Source organism: Parus major, chromosome 6, assembly GCF_001522545.3.
Source record: "Parus major isolate Abel chromosome 6, Parus_major1.1, whole genome shotgun sequence".
Lineage (NCBI taxonomy): Eukaryota > Metazoa > Chordata > Aves > Passeriformes > Paridae > Parus > Parus major.
Genome location: NC_031775.1, coordinates 4,606,755 through 4,619,102, shown reverse-complemented (window position 1 = coordinate 4,619,102; position 12,348 = coordinate 4,606,755). Strand labels below are relative to the sequence as shown.

Genomic DNA, 12,348 nt, shown 5'->3' with positions numbered 1-12,348 from the left:
TAAGTGCTGCATGATGACACTCAGTATAAACTATTCCATTACCTTTCCAGGTACTGAGGTCAGGCTGACTGGCCTATAATTAATGAATGATATATTATTAATCATTATTAATTATAAATTTATATAATTAACTACAATTAATTTGTTATTAATAATTAACATTAATTAATGAATATCAGTGGCTCATTTATGAAGCCACCCTACTAAGCAGAGAACAAGATGTAAATCTGCTTCATGGCACGTTTTCCTGCATGACTATGAGAGAAAAATGATGTAACCTGAAACTGGATGTTTCATTTGGGCACATTGTGGAAAAAAGGTGCATGTCAGATAACTGAAATTTCTTAGTTTACCTACTCAGACAGGGTGCTGTCTGTTGGATTCACTGGATGGCAGACAGCATTGATTTAACTGAAAGCCAGTTAAGTGGCTTTTCCTCCAGGTCAGGAAAGGCTGATACTATTTGCTATTGCCAGTATGAGCCTATAGGGGTACCTTCATGGCAGGCCCAAGGGAAAAGTAACTACCCCTGAGCTCTCTCATTTTACAGCAGCCATCACACATGGTTTATACACTGGACTAAAGCTTAATGTAGTTCCAGATTGAAGAAAATTACACCAAAAACCTTTTATTCTAGAAACATTTTTATTTTACTTGCATATTTTAACAGAAATACAATATGCTAGCAACAAAATAAGAGGATTTCTGTTCTAAAATTTCTCAACACATTAGTGCCCAAATTTCCACTTTCCTATTATGGCAGTTTGCATTAATTAAAAATCCACTGAATACTATGGCAGTATTTCCAAATACATATAAGCCACCATAAAATAACTATTAGTATTATTACCATGGGAAAATAAAAATCACAATCCTAGTAAAAATGTAAGCATTTGAAGGCAATACCTTTAAAACCACAGAAGGTACCATCTACCACTCCAAGACCAAGTAAACAGCTGAAGGTATTAGGTAAATATAAAAAGTTAGTAAATTAGGTCTTTTTTCAGTCAATATTTCAGAAGTTCATGTTCTGTGAAATTTATATTCAAGTTTGAACTAGCAATTACTTTCAAGTTGAACTTCTTATAAAAAAAGTTCAGGCTGACTCCTGTCTCTGTCCCACCTCAAGACTGCATCCAATCACTTAATTCTGGTTTTAAGCAGCATTAATTCATCCCAGCAGAGAACAAACAGGTACAGTTTTCAGAGCAGGCCCGATACATTCCTCAGAAAAGCCTCTAATCCCATGCATAGTTCAGCAGATGCTACCAACATCCTCCCTGTGCTACACCGGATTGTTTAAGCCATTCATCCTTGGAGATGTGTTTCTCAATGGACTTCCCTGCCAGATGATAGTATTCCAACTTGCCTACACAAATGCGAACACAAGGGAGTGGGACACAAAGGGCTGGGAGAAGCCACAGGCCTTCTGCTGTCCTCCAAGCCTTATCCCAGCAGGAGGCTGCCAAATGACTTTTGGGTTTTGATTACTGATATTTTGAGTCATGCAATTAAAGCATCCTCATGATCAAATGCAGCTGCTAAGATGGTGAAACATTACATTCTCATCTACTGCCAGGGAGCAGCAGTTCTTTGAGGGGCACTGACTTTATTGTATAGCTGAGCTCTGTGTTTCCTGGTAGCTGCAGGTTTTATTGGCTAAACCAACTTGCTTCACAGAAGGTGTAAAGGCAATAATAGCAATACAGAAGGCAGGAACAGGCGGGGAAGAAAAGAAAGATGAAGTAACAGTAAATACTAATACCTGAAATTAACAATCAACTCATTCTTCAGAATAGGGATTATATAGTTCTGAAGCAGATGAACAGAATAATTAATGGCCTTGTTTGCTTAGTGGTGGTCATCGCAATATCATGAGCTGGCCCACAAGAGTCTAATTTAAGGATCAATATAAAATATTGACACAGCTTCACAGAGAATAGGTATTGAACATCAGGTTACATTTTACTCTTTGATATATTGAGCTTGGCTTCCAAAGACACCTGCACTAAGGTGTTACCCACAAGAACCCCAAGTAACTTTCTGAAAACAAGATGAACATGTAATTTTCTTTAAAAAAAGAAAATTACATAAAAAAAGAAAATATCATAGTAATAATTTCAAGATACAGTATTAATAGGGATTCAGCAAGAAATATAGCTGTTTGCCACCTTACTCAAAGTAGGTAAAGGCTCTGGGATAAAAGGGACAGAAATCAATGGCCTGTCTGTTTGCTTTTTCCCCACCCCTTACCTACACGTCACTGCTGTAATAAAAACTTATCACCTCTCTCTACAAACCTTGCCTTGCATTCAATTTTAAAAATCAATGATATATATAATGTATGATATATATAATAAACTGTAAAAATCATTTGCAATAAATTTGCAAAGGAAATGCAGACTGCTGGAGTAGTAAAGAATGAGGACAGGTTACTTACACAGAGCAATCTGGATCACTTCATGAGCAGCTGGCAAAATACAATGTGCATTTCCAAGAAAATATAAGGTAAGATAATAAGAGGATGATGTACCACATTCTTGAGAAAGACTCTGAAGAGGACTTGGCCCATAAAAGTCAGCATCTAAGGCAGTGCTTCCACCAATAAAAAGATAATGTAATTTTTAAGGAAAGAAAGTGAGCAAGATATTAATCAGAGTAAAAGGATCACATTATGGCTCTATACAGTCCTGATGGATCACTATTGACATGTGTCATCTAATTCAGATGTCACCCTTACAAATATTTCTATATATGAGAATTACAGAGAAGAATGTGAAGATTAATTAGTCTTGGATAACATTCACTGCCATAGGAAAGTTAAGGAATTCAGTACATCTCATCAGAGAAAAGGTTAAAGGGGACATAATCATGATTTATAACTACACACAGGCAATTAGAAAAGCTGATACTACAGAGATCAATATAAGCAATCAAAGGCATAAAAAGACCAAAATAACCTAAGGTGGAGCTAGAAATGCAAATAGAAAATCAAGTGAAAAATGTACCTAGGGTAATTAAGTATTGCAACAGGAGGTATGAGTGAATTCTCATCACTTGAAGACTTCAAATTAATATTAAACACCTTGCAAAAATATGTTTGTACAGTTCAAAACAAAGCCACTGAATTTAATAGAGAAACTGCTTGTTGAAGTTCAATGGCCTGCTGAATTTAAAAATAAATCCTTATTATGGTGCCTCGTATATATATGCCTCATATATTTATGAGTTTGGTTTTTTTTTAACTATAACTACAAAATGAAAGGGGGTTACCAATAAAAGTTTTTTTTTCTTTCTGAGCACAGAAACATTTAGGGCTAGATTTAAAACTAAATAAACTGCAGTTGCATTTTGGAAAATATGATTCCCCCCATGCCCAAATTTTTCCCATTTCTTGCTCAGAGTTGTACAGTCCACTTAGTTCACTGTCTGATTTACATAATCATGTAGTTTTTCTTCAGTTTTTCTGTTCCTATTTATAAGCTCTTCACAAACCATCCACTTAAGTAAGAGCATGATTTATTGTAATAATGATTATGGTTGTTTCAGAGGGAAAATGGAATATGATTAAACAAAGAATGAACAAGGACATTCTAGAACAAAGGGCTCTAATCCTGCAAAAGGATTTGTAAATGAAACTTGCCTTGAAACCCCATCCCAAATGAACTACTGAGGGAATTCAGCAAATACCTTTACAACTGTGCAGCCAAGAGCTTAGCAGAAGACAAAAAAATAGATAAAATCAACCAACCATGCCGATAGTGTCTTCTGGAGAAATGGTAAAGCTCCCAGAGTCATCCACACTTTGGAAAAAAAAATAATAAAAATGAACTATATGTATACAGTTGCTTATTTGACCCTCTCAACACAGGTCTGAGCACCAAGACTCCAAAGGGAAAACTGCAAGCAGACCTTTGTCTTTGGATAAGTTCCAGCATCTGAGACAAATGCATCAACCAAGGAAACTGTTGGGTATTTAAACTGTGGATCTGGGAGCATACAGCTTTTCCTTATGCAGTAGATGTGCTGGAGGTGCCACAGGAACCCTAACAACCCATACTTCTTACAGAAGTGATGAACAGTCTGATGAAAGAATATCAAAGTTCAGTATCGTCACCTGAAGTGCTTCTTCTCTGCTATTGCAGAAAGAACAAGTGGTGAAAAACCTGTTTACTTACCAGTAACACTGCCTGTTTACAAACCAGTTCACTACCAGGAACAGCTGAGAGGCTCCACAAAGGAGGAGCTATGTTACAGAGCCAGGTTTGTCAGGAGCCAGGTTTGTCAGGAAAAGCAACCATAAGATGAGCACATGTGCATACCCAGCAACTGCTTTTAAACCCTTGTCTTAGCCCAAAATAAACAGCAGTGATGGATCACATCTTTGCTCAAAGACCCTGGTACATTCCAGTAGCACATGAACCAGCAGGAACTTGGGAAATCTCACACTAAATTGATAGAACTGCCTCAGAAATTCATATGGTGTTACAGAGCCATTCAGAACAGCACAAAAGCTTTTCATACTTGATTACCATATAAGCAGTGTTTCCTAAACAGCAAGGGAGAGAGAAGATGCAGCAAGCATGAAGGCCAAGAAAATCAGCTTTGCAAGATCTGTGCTGAAATATGTGTGAATTCCCACTTAAGTAGTCTGAGGAGCTGTGGCTGGGCTAGGCTGAGGGACTGGTAGGAGGCACTGGTAACATCCCTGCTGTGGGGACAACTGAGGTTAACCTGAACACTGTGGTTTTTTTCAAGAGGAAAGTACTGAACTATTGTTTTCAGAAATAGCACTGTTACTCCAGACAGAGACACCCCCCCACCCCACTCCCCCCCACATTATTTAGATGAGCACTAGTGAATACAGCTGAGGCTGCAGCTAGCAGTAATGCCCTGGATTACAGGAAACACTTGAGCTATATGCTAAAATCTACTTTTAATGAAGAGTATTAGGAGAATGCTGAGAAACTTTAAATTCCAAAGACTCCTTTAAGCTAAATATGATGCCTATGGATGCATCCAGGACCTGGGGTCTAGTATTTCTGTGATGCCCTTCTGTCTAGGGGTTGGTACTGGTTTGGTTTCAGACTTGGTCTTGCTCAGCAGAGAAATGGGATTCCCCAGGCCAGCTAAAACACTTTTTCCAGAAGGACCAATTTTGCGAGGAGGAGCAATAGGGGTTTGCAGCTGCTGCATTTTTGTAGATAACACTGACTCAAAGGAAGAGCTACTGGCAGATGTATGGTCAGGCTTCCTCCAGTTTTCCTTGTCCAGTTGCTCTGTGCTCACCTGTGCTTTTGCACTGTATGGTGACTTATCAGAGGGTGGAGATGGAGCTCTTTTCTTTCCTCTGCTGCCATTAGGACTTGTAGTATATCTTTTGGGGTCCAGATGCATGTTTTTCTCAACAGTCATCTCATGAGATCCATCAAAGAGTGATGCCCATAGGGCAGATGCAGACTCTTTTTCATGGCCAAGCAGGAACTCACCATCACTCTCTTCAATTTTCCTTTGTATGATATCAGCTTAGCCCTCATATTTTACTGGAGAATCAATGCCTGTAATTTTAAGGGACAGCAATTAACCCAGACTGAAACACCACCAGTGATTTAGTTATTACTACTCAGGATACAAAGATGTATTAACTGTCTCACCAAGTCTGTACTACTAAGAGTATTAACGGATGAAATGAAAAATATTACATTTTCTATCCAAGAGAGAACTGAGGTGGCAGGAGGGAATTAATTTTGTGACAGCTGGCATTGAGGCAGCAGGGTAGACGCTGGTATTTTTTTCCAAGTAAAAGAAAAAAGAGTGTATTTACTGGGAAACCTGTATGTATTAGTTATTAAACACATTTTGTTGTATAGTGCTTTGAAAATTTTGTTTCACAGGAGGCCCATGAAAGTCTATGACTAAATATTCTTATGCTACCAGTGTGTAGAAAATGTGACATCTTTACATAGATCATTTTTCTCTAGGTGCCTTAAGACTGCCTTGCTCCGTTTCTTATTCTTACTGAGTTTTCTATGTATACTGCAGTAGTACCAGCCTCAAACAGCAGCAGTATCTGATTTTCAATAGAATCACGAAACAGTTTAGGATGGAAAAGACCTTTAAAGATCCTTGAGTCCAAATGTTACCCCAGTACTGCCAAGTCCACCACCAACCCATGTCCCTAAGCACCACATCTTCATGTCTTTCAAATACCTCCAAAATAGTGCTCCTACCACTGCCTTGGGCAGCCTGTGCCACTGCTTGACAACCCTTTCTGTGAAGAAATTCCTCCTAATATCTGATCTAAACCTCCCTCAGGACAACTGTTTCCTCTTGTCCTACCACTTGCTACTTGAGAAAAGGGACTGAACTCCCCTGGCTGCGCCCTTCTTTCAGGGAGCTGTAGAGAGCCCCAGCCTCCTTTTCTCCAATCTAAACACCCCCAGCTCCCTCAGTCACTCCTCATCACATGTGTGCTCCAGAACCTTCCCCAGCTTCATTGCCCTTCTCTGGACATGCTCCAGCCACTCAATGTCTTTCTTGTCATGAGAGAGTCAGAACTGAACGCAGGATTTGAGGTGCCTCACCAGTGCTGAGTACAGGCTACTACAAATACTATATATAAGCCATGAAAAAAAATGGTGTATTGAGAGTGAAACAGAGTTTGTGTTCTGCTCCACACTGAGGTACATGTGTATCAGTGGAATTATGCTACCATGTTACCTTTGTAAAGCTTCTGTGTGGTTCATTTAATGCATTTCTGCTCTGCATTCACAGCTTAGATAAAACTTGGCTGTTCAGTGCTCTGATGCACGGTAGCTCAATGACCCACGTGGAATTTTGAGCATCATCACAGCTCCATCCCAAGCAGCAAGCAGTCAAGCATTTAGTCATACAGTGTTTCTCAGTCAATACTGCATTGGATCCAGTAAAACAAAGTGACCTACTTTTTTCTAGTCTGTATATATTATTTCTGTAACAAAACCATTAAAAAAAACCCCTGCTGCATACCATTTTTCTCTGCAAAATCACAAGTCGCAGATACACTCTAGCTAGATTTTCCAAGCATATTTTTCAACATCATTATCAAAGACCAAAAAACTAGGTAAGTTATGCTTGGTAAGCCTTCAAATAGCTGTAAGAACAGCAGATTAATTTCATGGAATTGGTTTGTGAGCTGGACTATTTTACCTTTACATTTTTTGAGCTGTATACTACTCTTACCATGAGTGTTTATTTCTAGGGACAGTTTTTTGACTGTGTTCAGGGGCAGATTGCAGACTTTTTAGCTAAAGGTATAAAAATGTATTCATTATTTGCACAATTACAAATTCAGATTTAATACAAACTCCTTGGTATGCAATTATGTTGCTCTTTCATTGTCTGAATTGTCCTTGAAAAACTCAGTGTTTCAACACCAACGCCAGAAGCCATATGAATTCAGACAACGTTGTTTCTGTTACTCTGCAACTTGAAGAGGCAAATCCTACTTACTCATATCATGGTAGACAGAGGTCGCTTCCTTTGTCAAGAACAAAGGTGGTTTCCGTGGTGACATAATCTCAATTTTCATAAGTTCCTCACAACAATGTTTCCACTGGCCTGAGAGAGAAAAGAGAACAATGACTGGAACTTAAACACTTCAGCCTGGAAAAAAAATGGAAGTTATTAGATTGTGTCAGGAAACTATCACCCAAAGTAATGCTAAACCATGAACATTTACTTTTGTTTTACAGGAATGCTCAGGATGTGTTTGTATTTTCACCTCTGTATTCATTCTCTTAGCACAACGGTCATAAGATACTAGCTGGAATTTAAGCATCCTAGCATTACTGTTATACTGTGATGGCAAAAGATTACAATTTGCCTTCAAATCCCTAAACAGTATAAATCCAAGGGGAAAAAAAAAAAAAATAAGGTTCAGGAAGCTTCATCAAGTTATCAGGGACAACCTCCAACATACTGCAAGCCGTATGTTATACAGCTATGTTACAATGTTATGGCAAAGGAACATTCTGTTTTTAATAGAGGATAACTTGCCTTTTATCCCTTAGCAGACAAGGAAACCTCTTTTTCTATAATTGATTTTGACCTTAAGGAAAACAAGACACAGTAAAATTACTTTGTTCATACCAATCATTCCAAGTTTTCTGAGCACATTAATTTTAAGAGAATTTTAGAACCAGGGAAGAAAAAAACATTTAAATGCCAAGTGACCCATTTTTTTCTGAATCCAAGGAAAATGTCTCAAAAAATCTGTGGGTAGTGTTCTATGTATAATGAATAAGAAGTAGATCTTTTACCCTACTCTACAGATAATTTAAAGAGGATGCCCTAGTTTTTGCTTGGTGTATTTCTTTAATTGATAGTGCTTTTTCTCATTGTAAATCAGAGCTAGGAATGGCTGGAAATACAACTACAATACTGAGTTTCCACAAGCTCAATTCAATTATTTTATTGATGTTGTCTCTGACTAATGACTGATATTTTAATAATTGACCTGGTTTTGTTTTCTGATCTGATAAAAATGCCTATCAGGAAGCAACGCTACTTTGTCAATGGCAGCATAAAAGCTGACAGTCTCTACTCTCAGTAAATCTGTGACTCAAGCAGAAAGCAGAGAAAAAAGACACAGGCAAATTAATCTATGTGGTTTTTATAATAAGGATTTGGTGATAAACAAGGAACACAATACACTACTTCAAAAATGTTTAACACAAATAAATGAGTTCCCTCTCCCATGTAAGATCAGGGTTGTTCCAGAGGTTTGCCAAAGAATTGGGGTAACACTTTATCACCTGTTACAAAGGCTGAGGTAAAGCTTTTACCAGGTCCAGGTAAGCAGAATCTTATTTGCCTGACTGGATGTAGTGTGGCTGGGTGAGCATATTCCCATGTGATGAGGGCTACCAAAAACTTTGAACTACAACACAATCAAGCAATCATTGTTATAACAAATTGTAATTTAATTTATCCATAATACTGCTGAGCAAGGAAACCCCAAGTTTCCTTCAAAGAGCTGTCTGAATCCACATCCTAGCCAACGCCCCACTTGATTCCAGCATCCTCACCACTTGTCACTAAGACTTCCATACTAAGGTTTCATACAGGATCTCACCAAACCAACACATCACTGGTGGGATGCCCAGGCAGAGGTAGACTCTTCCCATTACAGTGGGAAAGGGGAAGAGACAGTGAGAATTTATCAGTCTATAATAACATTATCTAGAACACTGCTAAGAGAACAAGTTTTTTTGAGATTGATGGACATATTCTGCCTGTGGTTTCCTGCAAGAACACATGGACTTTGGTTTAGTCAAATATTTGCCTTCCAACGACTTAGACCACCACCCAGTATTATCCCAGAGAATATATTTCTTTTCGTTCTTGCAAACAAAGGCTTATGAGGCAATTCCAATTCAAATTGCTCAAAGATGCCTTTGATGTTACATAAACCCCTTTCAGAGGGCACACTGCCAGCACTGGCTGCTTGCTTACTCAGATCATAAAAGTGCTGCCAGAAAGCCTCCATCCATTTGTGAAGTTCATTCCTACTGTCAGTAGCAAAATGCTGCTTCACACCCTCTCCAGACATGGGGTTGATAACAGAGAAGTTGTTAGCTCTTCTCTTGGAGTCCTTATCAACAGCTTGAATCCTGGTTTCCTACAAACAATAAACTGTGTTAATGATTTATTGCTTCACACTGGCATCAACTTATGTCCAATGACAGTGCAAGGAAGGTAGAATTTTGCTTTTTGTCTACTTCAGATTAATACCCAATTAAAAAAAAAATATGAGCGGACAAGTTCAAGTGATTATAAAAATGTTTTCTCATAAAACTATTAAAATGGCATAAAACATGAAAAATAAGGGAATAAAGCACAATTATCGCAGCTCAGAATGCATTGTAATTCAATGTTCCCTCTTCCTCTATCTTCACCAGATCATCTCATACTGCTCCCTCTTCTCCACAGCAGTTTAGCGAATAATCTGCAACAACAGCAAACAGTTCCTTTTCTCCAAATAGTTCAAGCAGACAACCACATTATTACAGCTACTACATACACCTCCTACTGCACTTCCATGGGCCATTATGTACCCACTGCATTGTAAACTTGTATCCATTTCAGGTTCATCTTAGTGCATCAGGACATTCAGGGTAATTACAATAGCGACAGGAAAATCAAAAATAAACTTACCTAGGCCATCTTTAAAGGGGCATTTGTAGTAATAACCCATACAGTTCTACTAGAACATGATTTTGCTCTAATAGAAAAAAAACCCAAACTATTTCCCATTTAAAACCAGACATTTTAGTTTTAACTTCATTATGGAGAGCTACAGAGAAATAATTAATCAAGAAGTATAACAGGTCTATAAAATCTCTTCAGCTAGAGTTAGAAAAGATCTCAGATTACACAGCAGCACTGTTAGAGCCAAGGTTTCTCCTGTTCAGGGACATAGTTCAATTGCTCTAGACTAGATCCAGTGGTATTTCCACACTATTTCCTTTCTTTGTTACGGCATTACTGCAATTAAAAAAAACACTTATCCCTAACTCAGTGAGATGTGTGTGCGTGTGTGTGTGTTTGTGTGTGTGTGTGTGTGTGTGTGTGTGTGTATGTGTGTGTATGTGTGTGCAAAATGCTGGAAGTTTTAAGTCTAGCTAAAACACAACTAAAAGTTCCAGAACACAACTGGTCAACATTGCTGCTCATCACAACATGATGAGCAAATTAAAAAATTAACATAGCTTTATTTACAGAAGTAAAGCAGAAGTCCTAGAACATGCAACTTGACCTGACTGAACAAGCAACAGCCCATTACAACACTGCTCCTCAGAAGATTTCTGGCATACCCAGAAGAGCAGAGTAATGAGTTTTGATGCCAGGGCACCAGCCAGCTCCCTGCAGCTGTCCAGCTCTGAAGACTGGAAGGACATGAGGACACCTAACACACAGCAAGACCATGCACTGCCTGCCTGCCACACAAGTGTATTCCTGGCATGAGCAGTATCCAGGATATGAGGGAAGCCAACAATCACAGCCAGGGTAGTGTTCAAACATCTGTCTGGATAGACAGTGAATATGACCACAAAGGTGGTTCCTCAAAATACAGTGGGGACAGAACAACCAGTTCCCTTTTATACAATTCAACCAAATGTCAAACATCTGCTAAAGACATTAAATATACACCTACAGAAATTAAACTTATGCATGGGATCCCATGGGGATAAGCCTAGTTCCGATACTCAGAAAAACAGAAGTTATTCTACAGACCATTCCCCAGATTTTAAATGCATTACTGAAGTAACCATTTGAAATACCAACAACTGCTTGTTGCGTATCTGATAGATATGCTCATTTAAATTCTTCTGTCTAAAAATAGGAGATGAAGTAATTCATCCATCAGTGCTCTATATCCCATTAACTCAGGTAACCATAGATACCAGCAAAAAAATCAAATCAAATAGATTAACATTTGACAGGTAAGAACGTCAAGCATACCATACACACAAGTTTATTTAATGATTTAATTGCTCCATCATAATAATACCACAACTGTGGTATTATTCAAAGGAGATAAATCCTCAAGCAATAATCTATAAGTTATGCTTGAATATTTCAGCAGTCATACAAGATACCATTACAGCAATGGGCTAATGAATTTGTCAAGCTTGGGTGAATTACATGACAAGCCGAGTTCCACTTAATAAAAACAAAAACCCAAACCCACAAAAAGCCATTAAAAACAAAATAAAACCAAAAAAAAACAAGCAGAAAAAACACTCAAAAAAACTAACAAAAAGTGTTTTAAATTACCATGTTGTAATAATATCTTTCCCTGTCTTATAAAAAACTGAACCAGTTCTACTGTAGCAGTTGTAAAAACCAGAACAATTGGTGGATGGCAATAGGAAAACAATTGAATCTTGAACTCAAGTGACTCCTCTGGGGAAGCTGAAGCCACTTTCATATTCTTTATTGTCCTGGGGTGACTTTATGATACTGGTATCCCCAATCGTCTGGTTTATGTTATATATTAAGTTCTGCACCTTTAAGACTGGCTTTGAGAGCAAGAGAGGGAGAAGAAGAAGCGCACAGTTTGTGTTAAAGAAAAACATCACTCCCATACATCCCGCTCCTGGACTGTGGTGTCTGCAGCACGGACAGACAGCGGGACAGAGCTTCTCTCTGGCGTTTAGTTAGCCTTAGCTAGCTGAGGCAAAGGAGTTCCCTGGACTTTGGTGGGGTTTTTTGGGTTTTTTTTCTCTTTTTTCTTGGATCTGTGCAAGCCTGCTCTGGACTGAACACCCAGCCTAACCCCGGGAGCTCACGCCTGTGGCCCAC

At 38.5% G+C, this 12,348-nt stretch overlaps 1 protein-coding gene across 1 annotated transcript in view; it reads right to left on the bottom strand.

Moving 5' to 3' along the window:
- Nucleotides 1-3,250: 3,250 nt before the first annotated feature.
- Nucleotides 3,251-12,348, bottom strand: part of RTKN2 (rhotekin 2) — a 51,536-nt gene continuing 42,438 nt past the window's right edge. The window contains 3 exon segments of the mRNA XM_033515556.1: nt 3,251-5,558; nt 7,492-7,599; nt 9,496-9,661. Coding sequence (XP_033371447.1) covers nt 5,008-5,558; nt 7,492-7,599; nt 9,496-9,661 — 825 coding nt within the window. The 3' untranslated portion in view covers nt 3,251-5,007.